General features: G+C 41.0%; 1 protein-coding gene across 13 annotated transcripts in view; it reads right to left on the bottom strand.

Moving 5' to 3' along the window:
- Positions 1–1,822: 1,822 nt before the first annotated feature.
- mecom (MDS1 and EVI1 complex locus) overlaps positions 1,823–15,860 on the bottom strand; it is a 161,698-nt gene continuing 147,660 nt past the window's right edge. For all 13 annotated transcript variants that reach the window (XM_027999046.1, XM_027999048.1, XM_027999049.1 and 10 more), the window contains 7 exons: positions 10,762–10,928; positions 10,536–10,613; positions 8,101–8,270; positions 6,850–6,994; positions 5,008–5,241; positions 4,541–4,745; positions 1,823–3,571 (listed from right to left, as the gene is read on the bottom strand). In XM_027999046.1, coding sequence (XP_027854847.1) covers positions 3,437–3,571; positions 4,541–4,745; positions 5,008–5,241; positions 6,850–6,994; positions 8,101–8,270; positions 10,536–10,613; positions 10,762–10,928 — 1,134 coding nt within the window. In that variant the 3' untranslated portion in view covers positions 1,823–3,436. The remainder of the gene's footprint in view (positions 3,572–4,540; positions 4,746–5,007; positions 5,242–6,849; positions 6,995–8,100; positions 8,271–10,535; positions 10,614–10,761; positions 10,929–15,860) is intronic.

Raw genomic sequence — 15,860 nt, 5'->3', positions numbered from 1 at the left:
AACTGTGACAAAATTGGACAAAAATTTGTCTGTGAGCTTTTTAACAGTATTGTATGTTAACTCATGTCATAGCTACACATTGGACATGGTCTCCAGAGCAAATCTAGAGAACATTATTCATGCTGTATTTTGTGTCATTTGGACTACTGCAGTTCTCTTTTTATTGGTCTGGACAGATGATCAGTTTTACGTCTGCAAGCTATTCAGAACGCCATTGCCAGACTTCTTACTAAATCTAGTAACTCCACTCATATCACTCCAGTCTTGTACTCGCCACACTGGCTCCCAGTGGATTTTCGAATTTGATTTGAAGTCCTTGTTCTCACTCACTGGAGTCTGAATGATCAGCCTTCTGATTCGTCCACACTCTGCTACTTGCGACCTTTGATCCCAAGCCGAGAATCTTGTGGCTGTTTCACGTACTCTGCTGCAAAATCAGGGATATGGGTCTGTGGCTTCTAACCTGTGGAACAGTTTGCCTCAGCAACTTCGCTCTCCTGACTAACCAAGTGAAAACTGTGTTCGCCCATGCTTTTATGTCATGATTTTAGTGTGGTTTCAATCCTTGCTTTTACACTTTGTATAACTTAACTGTCGTTTGGTTGCACAGTGCTTTGTGATGCTTGTGTCTGTGAAAAGTGCTTTATAAATAGACTTTAGTTACTTGTAAAACAAATGGCAAATTAAGCAATAACAAGAATAACCGAATGCATTTAGTTCTCCAGTCATGAAGATGACTTGCAGAACTTCAAACCGAACATTAAAATGGACAAGAAAATGGGATTTTTAAGTGACTTTTAAAGACTAGTTCAAGCTGGTGGCAGGGGCTGGTTTGGTCTGAGGATTGTAGAAAGTGCTGATCTAGTGTGAATTTCACACAAAATAGTTTCTCTGGTTCTTAAGCCAACTGTCTCCAAGAATAGACAATTATTTTCAGCTTTATAGTTATGTACTACTTTGTAAGGTTTCATTATATAAAATTCCTGCGGATGTAACATCGCTACCGTGGAGAAAGTACAGGTCAGCTTTGCAAGGCAAAATTAGTCCACAGGTGGCAAAACACATGGTCAAAGGCAATATCCTCACCACTTCATTATGACCATGACTTTCGGAATCACCACCAATAATGAAGCTGACCTCATCAAAGCTGGATGACCCAAACTGACCTCATCAGCATCGCCTGACCCTCTGTGACCTCGACAAAGCCGGACGCCACGTTGAGCCCTGAAGGCCTTAAGAAAGCAACCCATCCATTAAGGTGCCAAGAGCACTGTAAATATGGAGCGTCAGCACCAAGCATCTTCACTGACATGCCCAATTTCTGTACCCCACCCCCAAGTTGAGTGATTCGTCGGACAATAGGGCTCCTACCCTCGCAGCCACAATGTCCGCCCACGTTGGCTGGCAGCAGCGACAAAGAGGGGTGAGGGGTGGTTGGCCGGATGGGGAGGCCTGCTGCAGGACGGGGACTCTTATTGAGTGTTTGAGCGATGAGCCAGGTCATCACATCTACCCACCTCATCCATCATGCCCCACAAATGGACACAAATAAAGAGGACGCATTCCTGCCTCAGCTCCCACTACCACATTCAAGCCCTCTGCCGCCTTTTCTCCGCTTCCCTCTCTAAATGTGAGCCAAGGCCTTGAGGAAAAGAAAGAGGAGCAGAGTTCAGGCTCTCCCTCGCTCCTGGAGGCCATGGGAGCGCCAGGAGAAAAAGCCAGGTGGTATTCTGACTCATGCCTCCAGTTTGGGCCAAAATGATGGGCTGCCATGAAGCTGTAAGACAATGAAAAAAAAAAAGAGGACTAAACAGAAAACAAGTCAATCTACACTGTATTCTTTTATTTTCTTAGTTGTTCCTCCCACAGTATTGAATTGAAATGCATAACAGTTACATTGTAGAAAGCATTAAAACAAAGTACCTCAACTTGCTGATTAATTTTTAAAATCGATTATAAACAATCAAAAAGCACAAAAACAAAAAGAAGTCTGGTCCCTCAAAACGGGAGAATAAACAAGAGTATTCTGTTATTTATCATAAGTTTGGCACGAGGGATTAACATGAACCGAACATCACACAAGCTTTGCAGACAATCATAGAAAATGTCAGATACAGATCTTTACATACCATCCATGCGCTTCGGATCGAATTAAACCTGATTTATTCTTATTGTTTGTCCTTTAAACCATTTATGATTTTTTTTCCTTTTTTCAACTGAATCATAAAAAAAAAAAACCCTAAACAAAATCTATTAATTGACTGGTTTAATTAGTACAGTAAGGAGTGAACTGCATTTTTAATACTATGCGGCAATCAAACGTAATCTACAAGCCCCATGACTGGGGATTAGGATTGGCCCGGGGTGGGAATCTCCCTCTTTCTCCTGGGCTAAGAGCAGTGCTATTCAGTAAACAAACTACAGTTTGCCAAGAAATAAATACAATTCTCAAAAATACAACAGCAAATAACAACAACACCAACCAAATAAAAAAACAAAAAACAAATGATTGTCTAAAAAAAATGAAAGACACATGAAAATGGAGTTGCTAACAACTAGCATTCAGGCTATTTAGTGGTATTGTTGGTCGGCTAGGATGATTTCAAGAATTTTTGAAAAAAGACGTATGCCCTTTACAGAATGACAATTATCGTCAGCACTGGCTACTTATCTCAGTAAATAACAAAAACAAGGAAAAGTACAAAACAAAACATTGTTTCTTCTCTTACACTAAAAAGACAATCTATTTATATCCGTTCACATATAGCGCAGGTGGGCAGGATGGGGCGCTGCTTGAAACTTGTATACAGTGCTGTGATTGTACAGACACACGCAGTCACGAACACACAAATAGGAGACTGGCCTTATTTCAGTTGAACTCATTTTCATGTGTTTCTTGTAGATATTTGTCAATAGTCAAGTGCTGATCTTGCCGTCTGAACAAGGAGCAGCTTTCATCCAAAAGTTGAACATCTGCGGATCTCTGTGGGGGTGAAACTTGACTTGCGTTCTTGCTCTTATGCTTTACACGCAACGAAACATGCTACGCTGAAACCAGCTCTCAAGAATGTTCCCGAATGTGCTCGAGCCTCGACACACCAGCAAAGTCATGTAATTTGTCTGCATCAGCGGCCTTTACTGTGCAAAACAGAGAAACTCCGAAGAATAAATACAGACTTGTATTACTTTAGTGTCTTTTTTTTTTAACCGCAACTTAGTTGTTGTTATTGTGAAAAATCATTTTAACTTTTTGTATTTGCCAAAGGGTTTTGTGTGGACAGTGACCCTGCTTTTGTGTGTAAGGCAGTCAGATGGGTCATAGTTCTGCTCAGCAGTCACTCTGTGGACGGTCTGGGACCCTCTGATAGCCTCTGTGGCGGAAGCCCGCTGCCGTAATCGGGTCAGGGGTTGTGGAATGCAATGGTATTAGGTGTCATCATACGTGGCTAAGGGACTGAATGGCACTGGATTCAGCCGCAACCCGTGCCAGACTGTGCCACATGGTGGCCGGGGTGTGGGGGGTGGAGTGGAGAGAGTCCTTTTCAGCCAGAGACAACATCATGGCATACGCCTGAGGGAACAGAAGAGGGACGCAAAGCTTGAATATAGTGATTCGTGTAGAGGAGGCAAACAAAAGAACGTACACAAAGCCCTATATAATTAGTGGCACCCCTGGTAAAGATATGCTAAAAAGCCTTGAGGTGAGTTTTTTTTTAGGGCGACTTGGTAACCCCAACGTACCACTCTGTTGGTACATCATTATATTGGCTCTAGTGGCCTTTATTGGAGAGTAGTTAGACAATAAATTACTTTGTGAGAGGGGGGGGGCATGTCAGAGGCCATTGCACCAGGACTCAAACCCACGACAGCCGCAACGAAGACTAAGGACTTTGTACACGGGTCGCACACTTTACCCCTGCATCACTGCGGCACCCAACTACATCACTTTTCATGTGGCAACACTGTTTCATCTTGTTTTTCTCCAACATTTCAGAATTAGTTGTTCATCTGAAAGCTCAACACTCTTTTAGCTTTTAGCTAAATTGATCAGACAGAATGATGGGCAGCTGTTAGCTGGAGCCACTCCAAACCCTTAACACAAATACACACAAATACATGCAAACAATGCTGTAAGTAACTACATACATTATATGTATAATTTGTGGTTATGACTGAAAAGAAATAAAACTAATTTAACGTACCTATTCTCCTTCCTATTTGTTAAATCTGTCACCATGTTGTAATATGTTATGAAAATTACATAATGCAGCTTTAAGATTAATTAACAGTTTTCTTATTTCTGGTTTACATCACATCAAATGCATCTTAATAAGAATTGCTTTGTCTGGAAAGACATATCAAAAATAGTATTTCTTAATGTTTGATTGTTATTCTTTACTAAATATGAGGTAGATTTTTTTAAATAGTGTTTCAGTGTGGGAGTAAACATGAAGTATTCATGTTTAAGCATTTAGCACATCTTTACCAGGAAACCCAGAAGGAATGGAGGATTGGAGAGAACTGGAACTATTCCTCATACCTGAGACTTGGATTTCCTAAAGAGTGGCTGTTTGACTGCCTTGGCGAGTGATGGGGAGGCGAAGGATCCATCGTCCTCATCTCCATCTCCATCTCCATCTCCATCTCCGTCACTCAGCTCGCTCTCCTCCATTTTGCGCAGATCCGAGAAACGATGGATGTGATCCAAAGCTGAGAAGCTGCTCTGTTCCTCTTCATGTGAATACCTGGAAGTTAGGAAAAGAGAATAGAATAGAATAGAATGTCATATTAAATATAGGATTTAAGAGTGCTTCTACAAGCACAAATGTTCAATCAAAAAGCTACTAAAATCAGACAGCAAATTATTCATTCAATATTCAAGCAGTGCAACACGATAATTTAATGAAGTATGTAAAAAAATATTTTAAAAACCTCTAAAATATTATTAAATTAAAAAAGGCTTTCAAGAGATGTCTTAATAAGCGGATGATCTCATGTAACATTTACCTCCTAGGAGAGGTTTTGCAGCTGAGGTTTAAATCGTTGGGCTCAATGAAGTCCATTTCATCGTCGCCGACGCTGCTGGGATGCACCTTGACGTCTGTCTTCTGAGGACTGTTTCTCGGCTCCTCTGCTTCTTCCTCCTCTGCATCCAGGTCTTCGCCTTCCTCATCTTCCAGGTCACGTGAGCCGTGGCTGGGCATCAGGGGTTTCCCCTCCTCCAACAGGCCTCCGTTTAGCCTGTGGATTAGGATCATTCACAGAACAATAAATATAAATCCTATCTATACGGTTGGTCTTTTTGCTTTGTAAATGAAAGTAAGTATAGAGAGCTTTGTGTGCTGTTGTGGGTCTTTCAGTTTAAACCATAAACTGTGGAAGTTACGAGATAAACAAAGCAAGAAGTGGAGGATCTGCTGCCGAGTAAAGCCGGAATCCAGTTTGTCATCAAGCTTTTGGGGCCCCTTTGGGCACAGCAGCACTGGGCTGATCACTGCGGCACTTAAATGGAGTGCTCTGCCTCTCTCTTTGTTTATTTTCTCTACTATCTCGTATTCATCTAATAGGCCAAATATTTAGCTGACAGCCCCATTTGCTGGGAGAGTTATGAGAGAGCTGCCAACCGGCCTACTCCTCTATCCCCGAAGAGGGAGAGGGGGCCAGCTATCCAAACTGCTGGAGTCTTAATCTGTCCCTCTGTCTCAGCACCACAGGAAACCACCATTTGGCAAATCATCTGGAACCACATTAAGACTGATTCACTAATTACACTCTAGGACATCTCTCGTCAGCTTGCAAAAATGCCATTTCTTTGCACAAAGGCTTCAGAGAAAAAACGCTGAGAAGTGAACAATGAGAATATCGAAAGTCTAACACAACCCAACAGTATAAGAGAGAAAAAAAATGGGATACCTGAACTGGATTTGTCTGAAAAAAGGGGCTAATATTACAAATTAGAAGAATTGTGGACTGATAGTCATCAGGAGCGGATGTTCTTGCAACGCAGCTCCTGTTTAGAACGGCACACTGACAGGGCAGTGTTCGTGCCGTCCCAAGCTTGCACAGCTGCAAGAAGGAGCTAACTCCAAAGAAGAGAGCGAGAACTCTGTGATTAAGAAAACAGATTCGCTAATTACGCTTTCAAACGTGGTAATTTGCTGAGGATAAAGTATCTATCAGGAGCAGTCAGGAGCACTGCAGTTTGAAAGGAAACACAGGCCGACCCTTTGACCCACCCCCATCTACACTTTTCCTGTAGGCAGACATGTTGGTTCCAGATGTGGCGGTCTTTCTGCTTCAACCTCCCCTCACCCACAACCCCCGCCACCATTTCTCCTCCATTCTTCTCCAGTTCCCCTCTTGATAGTTTACCACCCGGTCCGGCTCTCACAGGCCTTATCCGCGATCTCCAATCTGTGATCCCACCAACGTGAGACATGGAAAAACAAACGGAGCGACCCAAACGACCCTCCTAACTGCTTTCTGATCTAATCACCACAACAAGAACCAATTTGCATAACGCTCGGACATTTTTGCACACAAAAAGATATCTTTCCTTCCCTGTGGCCTAATGGCAAGTAGTATTAAAAGCTCAACGGGAATTCCAAAATCCAGGATTTTATTATCACAGATGATTGGTCTCTCATTAGGAGCCCTAAAAGTAGTGTGGTTAATAACAGAGACTGCCTGAGAGTAAAAAATAATATAAACATAAATAGGGTGATAAGAGGTAACTGTTACATATTAAAGCTACTTGAGTAGTGCTTTAATAAAACGGGGAATAATTATTTCAAAGACCTTCGGTGTAGCTGCAGATCTGACAAAGGAAACACGTGAAGCTGTGCTTACCCTTCTTCAGAGGGGTCCGGTGATGTCTGGTTCTGACTTGCGCTGCTAATAAAATTTCTTATTTCATTAAAATAGGAGTCTTCTTTATCGTCCAATATGGCACTGCTGCTGTCCAACTCCGACTGCGGGGATGACATTGCAGTTCCTGCAGAAAAACACAAAAAAGCAAAATGTCAGTTTTATTGGATGATAAAACTCTTCTTCAGTTTTTCTTTTCTTGTCCTATCTCCTCTGGAATTGCCATAAATTTTGTTCCTACAGCATGACACTGCCACCACTATATGTGTAAAATGGGGTGTATGTAGGGTGTAAAAGCAGTGCTGTTTTTGCAAAATTTTGCATTTGGGTTACAAAGTTCAGTTTCAGCTTTGGTGAAACCTCAACTTGTCTCACCTGAACAGAGCTCTGTGGGATGCTCAAAGTGTGAGATATTGATTTAAAACTTAACTGTCCAAAACCTGGCACTGACCTTTCTGCTATGTTTCTTGGTTTTCTAAATGCTGTTTGTTTACTAATGTTCGCTAATGTTCACTAATGTTCGCCAATGTTCACTAATGTTCGCTAACAGAACAGCTGAGTTTATACTGAGATTGTTACACGACAAAATGAGGAAATGTTTCAAAATTTTAATACTTTTGCAAGGCGCTGTGTGCATTCTCATTTATTACTCCGTTGTGAAATATTATCTGTTCGTCTCACACCATATATCAGTTTGGCAGTATTCCTGCTGTTTAGGATCAGTTAACATCATTGGTAAATGCAGAACTGTGGTAGAAACTAAATTCCTTTTATTTAATCAGTTAGAAAATATATTGTCTCATGCGCAAAAGAAAAAGCTTAGCTAATAAATACATTTGTATTTGATAGAACATTAGGCATGATTAAGTGGCCGCCTCCCCTGCTGATGTTGGCTTCTGACCAGTTGTCACCACTTGTTCTGCTGATTCAGAATGATGCAACCGAACAAACTTGTGAGCTGTGATATGCTGATGAAAGCAGTTCATTGTAAAAAAAAAAAAAAAAAAAAATCCAGAGCCAATTTATGCAGAGGCGACGATGGCAGATTTATATAGCTTAATTTGTCATCTTCTAGATTCCTTCAAATAAGGCAGTTTAATTTTATTCTCCTGTACAAAATTATTTATGAGTCTTAAAAGCAAGCAGATCAGTTTTATTTCACAAAATACATAAATTTTAGGAGATTTGAAAAAGTAGACTTCTATGTGAAGATCCGTGTGATATGGGGCTCACCTGACAGGTGGCCGTTTTCATGCTTTTTGAGGTGGCGGTCAAGGTTGGTCTGCTGGCCAAAGCAGCGGTCGCACAGGTGGCACTTGAAGGGTTTCTCCTTGTTGTGAATGTTGCGAATGTGCCGCTGCAGGTTAGAGGAGATGCTGAAGGAGCGGTCGCAGTATTTACACCTGCACAGAGAGCGGATAAAAACGTTCAACAACAAACAGCAACGTAGGAGGAGATGGATAATGAAGCTGGCGTTTATTTCTGTGGGAAACAGAACTGAAATCGGTAATGCCGGACACACCAACACACACATGCCGAGTCCCCCAGCCTCACACATGATGGAAGAGCCTGTTTAAGGTGAAACAGCTCTGCTCTCTTATCTCCAGCCAGCGCAATAAAGCTGCATTCTTCTCTCACAAAATAAGCACGCAACGGATTTGGTTCAAGCCCTGCAAAATTAGGGGCTCCTGCCAAGTTTCTTCATGCAAAATTATACGAGAAGATTACATCTTTTTTGCTGGTGGAATTAGCTCGCTCTCTTGGCTGTCCCTCAGGAACCCTCCTGGTTATCTCCACACAAGAAAAAAAGGAATTACAATAAACAGCGGTGATCTTTTTTAATGGCATGCCAGCACGTAGAGTTGTGGGCTATCAGGCTGGGGCAGGAAAGGCCTACATCTGTCTTATTCTCTCCCCTGTGGTCAATAGGCCTCCTCCAAACTTTGGGCCAACATTCTTCCACCTTGGTAACTACAAAGCTGAATAACTTCAGCAAGGGTATATTCATTATCCAAATACAGCTAAGGTGCAAAAATTAATTTCTGTGTTCACAATGAAATAAACACAAAACAAAGTGAGAAAGATTTGTTTTAAGAACCACAGTAACACAAATGAGGGTATGAGGGTAGGGGGGGAATCCTTAATATCATGACAACCCCATTGGACAGCAAGAAAGTCTCACTTGAATCAAAAGCTTGCAGCTTGCTTTGAGTCTGGCCTCATAACTGCAAGAGAAATGACCACAGCTGCTAAGTCTGGACTTCTCATCTCCCCAATTTTCGACAAACTTCTCCTCACCACAACCCCCGCGCCCCCTGTCCCCTCCCTTCTCCACCCCACAGTTCTGTCACCAAAGCAACAGTTATCATTTTTCATTGGGTAAATTATTTAGCAGTGGGATAATTATTCCAAGCTTATGGTATAGGAAAACACACAAACTGTGGTCTGGTAATCCCTGGGAAAATGTCTGTGTCTTGCTAACAAACGACCTTTTTTTTTGTACTTTTATTTATTGTTCGAACTGAAATTTGCTGCTTTCTTTTGCAGAAGAGGAAATGTTAGATTCCTTATTTCAGATTTGAGTTAATATGTTTTTGTGCAAATTCTCGGTGAGAGAAAAAAAAACCCTGTTAGTTTCATAAAGTGCAGAAAGACCGATGGAGATGGAGAAGCTAACACAAAGTTTTCAAAGCACAACTCGCCTCTTTGTTACCCAAATGTAGAGACAGCATCCAACACTAAGTCACACTCCTTTCTTTTTTTTCGGCTGAACAGAGCTCTGCAAGATGTTCACACTTTGAAATAATGTAATATAACCTAACTTTGCCTTAAACTTCTTCACACTTTAGTCCTGAGTTGTCTCCTTTGTTCCTTCAGGACGCTTCTGGTTCACTAATTTTCTCCAACACACCTCTAATGCTTTCAAAGAACAGCTGGATTTATACAGAGATTAAATCACACACATGCAGATTTGCTAATTATGTAAATAAAATCTGATAATCTTTCCATTCCACTATAAGGTTTGTGTTGATGCAGTCCATAGAATTCCAATAACATACACTTAAGCTTGTGGATGTGATGAGACAAAACACAAAAAAAAAAGGTCATAGCATACAGACAGAGACAAATCTAGCTTGCAATGGGCCCTAAACAGAACAAGTCATTTGACAACCTTAATTAGTACCACTGCTCAACAGGGCTTCATTTATAGCTCTTTCATATTATTTATATCATATAAGTTTAATATTTCTTCTATGTCTGACATTAAGAATATTAAGCTTTTCTGCATTAAATTAATGAATAGAAATAGGGCACTATGTGTTTACAGACAGCTTAATCTCCAAGTCATTTCAAATGATGTTTTTTTTTGATAGCACCCAGGATAACTTGTTTTTTTTTTTGTCCTTTTGACAAAGATACATATATTTTATTTGTTTAGACAAAATTTGTTGTTCTAGTTAGGGTTCTGAAAGTATGCAGAAGAGGGGACGCATAAAACTGAAAGTTCTTTTTGTACAAACGATAAAAGTTACAACTTAATTTTGTGGTCTTCTTTGAAAATCCCTCCACTCTTGGAGGTCTTCTGCTTCTGAGATTCCTAGTGTGCTTATGCCTCGGGCCGACTCTACAACAGTTAAAGGTTTCTAGAGTTCATACAGCAGGATTACCTGTATGGCTGCTCTCCAGTATGAGTCCTGAGATGGCGAGTCAGGTTGGCAGAACGAGGGAATATTTTTCCACAGTATCTACAAAACAGTTACATTCATTTGCAGTGCTTAACATATGCAATTTTAACAAGTGTTTTTTTTGTTTTTTTTTTAAACAAATGTACATTTCCGTCCTCGGACGAAATAAATAATCAAACTGCTCTTATCAGATCAGTGCCAGAGCTACCTGCATGTGTAGCGCTCCTTGCCCTTGCGCAACAGTGTCTCTGGAAGAGTGGAGGGTGGAGCTCTGAAGTCGAACATGGACGGAACGGAGCGCAGCAGTTCTCCCGACTCTGGCTTCAAGGAGCCAAATGTCTCCAGCTTCTCCGCCATGCTCTCAATGGCCGTCATCTGCGGAGAGAGGCGATTGGAAGGACATTAGGGCTGAAGCCTTTTCTGTCTTGAAATGCAGCAGTGTTTTGTACATGCAAAGCTAGAGTGTCCGCTTTTGTTGCTATAGACATGAAAATTCTTTATCAAATTTAAAAGATTACTTGATTTTCTTTTTAGGACATTGTTGAATCTGATTGCAACATCCAACCAAACATACACAACAAAATGTAGCACCCAATATAGTGTAACAGCATGCTTAATGGAAATGATACAGAATATACAACTTCATTATATTTTATATGCCATGTAATTCTTGTAACAAAGACAAAAAAGCAATTACAGAATTGCTTATGATACACCTAAAACTTTCTGAATGACCACTGGCAGCTCATTTACAGATTTGTTTACATCGTTGACTGATGTGTGTTGTTTACCGGCATCATACAAGTTGAATAGAAGTGAAACAGGTATTAGGTGCATTTTTATCATGACATTCATCAATGATTCATGCATCACAAGGTGAAACAGCTGATATGGAGCATGACAAGTGGATCTGACACTGATTCATAACTTTTCTGCAACAAACACATGTCATCTTCCCATTTATGATCGACAGCAAGCAGCTGTGCAAATCTAAATGTTAAATGCAGCCAACAAATAATCATAAAGCATGCATGCAATAAATACACACACACACACACACACACACCCCTACTCACACACAGGGGATTACAGACTACAGCCAATCTACTAATGAAACTGAACATTTACTTTCATCAGAACTCTCCAAGGAAATGTGTGCTGGGTAGACACACATGAGCAGAAAAAAAAAAAAGCTCTGGTGGTCTTAGTTGATTAACTGCCTGGAAATGTGCACAAAACGGAAACTATACGTATGTGTGTGAGAAAGAGGAATGTGTCTATAATGTGTTTTTATGTGCGTCTATTTATATGAGTAAAGAGCATGTACGTTGTATGTGAGGGTGATTCTACCAGCTCAGTGCATATCTGTGTGTTTTCAGGTAGAGCGGCGTGCCGGCGTGTGTGTGTGTGTTTTGAACGTGTGTGTGGCAGAGGAGTGATTCATGTCCACTGCTGGGCTGTAAACCATTCTGTGCACAATGTGGGCAGACAGCACATTCGTCAATATGAAAGATGTTGACATTACTGATCAAGGGCCAGACACGGGTAATAATGATATCGCTGTGCTGAGAGGGGCGGGATGTTGGGGAGGAGAGGAGGGCTGCAGGGGGGAGTGAGAGGTGGGGGTCTCAGTAGGCCGCAGGGCCTGTCAGACCATCGTAGACACACACATGCACACACACAAAGTTTTTCTTTTTTCCTCCATCTTTTAAAGGGGCCACACAAATTTGCATTATTTTACGTGTATTGAATTTTCAGCCTGTTTCTTCTTCTTATTTCAATAAGAGGACAAATCAGTGTTGATTCAGGTCCTCCACCGGAGCCCTGCTCCAACTCTGACATTCCATCTCCCGCTTTCACCCCCTGTCACTCTGGGGCTTCTCGCCAAGAATGACAAGACAGGAAGAGAAGAAACAGAGGATGAAAACTGGAGAAGAAGAATATGATGGAGGACTTGATGATTACAGAAGGGGGAAAAAAGAGGAATGCAACAGGAAAGAAGGAAGAAGAAGAAGAAAAAAGAGAACATGCAAACGAGGCAGTGAAGGGTCTGGAAGAAAGAGGAACTGATGGTTGATGGATGGCGCCGAAGTTCAGAGTTGGGAGCAAGTGATTAAGAGTGACGGCCGAGTGTAAAGTTCCTGCCGCAGCCGTCGACGGTCCCACCGAGGGAGGATGTGGAGTGTCAGGACTGTTTGATTATGAATATGCCGGCGTTACACGGCATGAATCAAAGTGCGACAGAGAGAAAGCCAGAGCGAGCTCGACGGAGATGAAATGCTTTCACATCTTTTCTGGAAATACAATGTGTATCTCATCGGGCTTGTTTAAGAAATTGCGAAGAAGTCAGTTTGCCTGCCTCTTTTGATGAGAATCCATAAATCTCGGGAACACTAGGGCCTCTACGGCTGTCGGCGGTATCATGTTTGTCCGATAAGACTTTTCTTTGAGCTCACTCTCGGCTCCATCTACTGGGGAATTCGGAACGGTTTCCAAACTGTTTTTTTAGTACCACAAATCTTCATCTCTGCCAGGATTTTCAAATCTAAGAGTTTATGTGTTTCACATAAAACATGAATATTACTATGCCTTCATTTTCTGCTATTGGTAAATAATTTACACATTTTCTTAGCTAGATTGTACAAAATCAGTCTAAGAAATCTCCCTCAGAGTCTGATATGCATGTCAGTTAGTTTGATAAGGTCACCGTTTGGCCACCTACATCTCTGTGCAAGACACCAACACGAACCCACCCACACTTTTGGGCGATCATAAACACAACTCATACCTCCCGAAACTCCCTGTCTTTTCCCAGGAGGGAGCACAAATGTGTCTGTGAAGTTGCTTGTTGCTATAGTGTCACTCTGGGACCAGGACTTGATTGGCTATCTTCAGATGTCAGTGATGCTGTTAGGGCCTTAATTAGCGAGATGCATTCTCAATTGTTGATCTTTATCGGGAACCAGATGTTTGGAGGGAGGGTCTGCCCCTCCTCACCTCCCTCCCACCCCAACAGAATCCCAGAGAGACTGTTACCCATTCTCTAATGCAGCATAGACACACCCCAATCCCACCAACCACTACACACACACAAACAAGGACACCTTGCATTTATCCCTCCCATCCACTCATGTAGGGGAAAATAAATCTCTCTTCATTCACCAGCTAAGCAAACACGTGTTAAGAGCTGTTAGATGGAGAGGGTGTAACTCAGCTGGAAATTCCCTCTTTAAAATGTTCTACGTTAATTAGAGTAGAGAGTAAATGTAAAGATGTTACCTCAAATAAATAAAGCATGCTCAGTTACAGTGTCTTGCAAAAGTACTTTATGTCCTTCATGGTATGATGTCATTGACTTATATATAGTAGAGCATGGTTATGTAATGGAGAGAACAAGATAAATTGTTCTTGAAAATTTTAACAGAGAAAAATATCTGAAACGTGCGGCTTACATTTCTATCCAGCCTGTCAAGTCAAAACCCAGCAGATGCACCTTCTGCTGTGACTCTGATGGACTTTTCTGTCTGAACTCAAGTGTGAGGGTTCTCGTTCTTTGCCATGTTTACTTCAACTTTATTGTAAACATACAGGCGAGCATAAATGGAACGCTTAACATGCTTGAGCGGACAAACAGAACCTAGCTCCAACGGGCCGTCACCTCTGTGAGGTCACCAAAATATTGATACTACGAAACAATCAAACAGCGGTTCAAGCAGATTTGTTATTCTGTAGAAAATCCGCTCAGACGCTGATACAGAGGCTGAAGACAGAAGCTGTTGAAAACCAAAAGGAGAAGTAGGTATATCAAAATCACAAAGAATGTCAATAACACTTTTTCAAAGAGGCAAGTTTTTACATTTGGAGTATTGTGTTTAAACAAAAATAAATTTATCATAATAAACATCCATAAGTGAAGGAAACTCTTAACAAATTGCAGGCACAGATGTCCTGCATGCTGAACTTTCCACAAGTAAGAAACTCTGTGGTCTATGAGTCATCTTTGATAAATGAATTACTTTAGAAAAAAAAGGGAATCTGCAATAGTTTAAGAACACACAAGTGGGTAAAGCATGGCAATTATGAACGGGAGGGGAACTCTACTACTTCCACGAAGATCACCATGGATAAACACAAACAGGTAGCAACTCTGCACGAGTGTGGAGGCACCACCAGCAAACACCCCCACTTCCCACACAACCACACACACACACAAAGACAATCCCAACAACACTTTAACAATAGCTTTAAGTAATCACTGAGTGCAAAAATCCAGGCTTACTAAGTCAGAGCAGCGGTAACCTGCTGCCTCAGCTTAAAAGGCAGTGAGCAACATTCTGTAGTTCACCAATTTATTTTTTTTACAAAATTGTCACATACAAGTTAAAGGCTTAAGTGTAATTTATATTTGACCTTGTTCCCTGTATTAGTGTATAATTTTTTTCTATTTATTTTTCTTATGCGCTCATAAAGAGGTAATGTGTTATGGTTGAACTACTTGTTACGCTGCCGTTGCTGTGTCTTGCCTGCTGATTTCCTCATATCCACAGGTTTGCCATTTGCTAACGCTATCAAAACGAAATAAACTTACTGGTGGCAGAACGTCATGCAAAAATCTTTAAATTGAACACTGCTTAAGAATTAAGAAAAGAGAAAGCTGTGAGACAGTGGATGAACAAAACAGGAGCAAAACATGAAAAAAGTCACTTTCAGATTTTGCAGGCGAATCGTGTACTCAGACACAGACAGGCATATCAAATCATATGCACCTTTTGCTGTGACTCTGATGGACTTTTCTGTCTCAGATCAAATAAAACATGCCTGCAGCGTGATGCTGCCAATGCATCACTGTTGAAATGAAATCTGATGCCCATTTGGACCAAAAAAGTTTCATTGTGGTTTAATCAAACCAAAGCAAATTCAGCGTTTATTCTCAACCAATCCTCTAAAGCCTTCATCGGCTAAATCACACAAAGTTGGATCCTACTTAATTTGCTGACTTCTGAAGGGACATGGCTGTACTGGTCTTTATTTGGAAATATCACACTGATAGGGTTGAATATACTATAAAATAAAATATTATATTAATTATGTGCTATTTTGTCTTAGTCTACCGAATATTAAAAGTAAAAAAAAAAAAGGGTTAAAAAGAGACAGAAGGTAAAACTTTTCAATGTTCTTGAATACTTTAGCAAGGCACTGTACATGTAACATAATATCACGCAATGCACAAATTAAATACACAAATAAGAATCGTAGTGATATGTCAGTGATTAAATTTTGTGCTCTGCTTGTGTGTGATGGTGACAG

The sequence above is a fragment of the Xiphophorus couchianus genome, chromosome 18 (genome assembly GCF_001444195.1).
Source record: "Xiphophorus couchianus chromosome 18, X_couchianus-1.0, whole genome shotgun sequence".
In the NCBI taxonomy this organism is placed as follows: Eukaryota; Metazoa; Chordata; class Actinopteri; order Cyprinodontiformes; family Poeciliidae; genus Xiphophorus; species Xiphophorus couchianus.
Note: the sequence above shows the minus strand (reverse complement) of the source record. Positions and strands in the feature narration are given on the sequence as shown.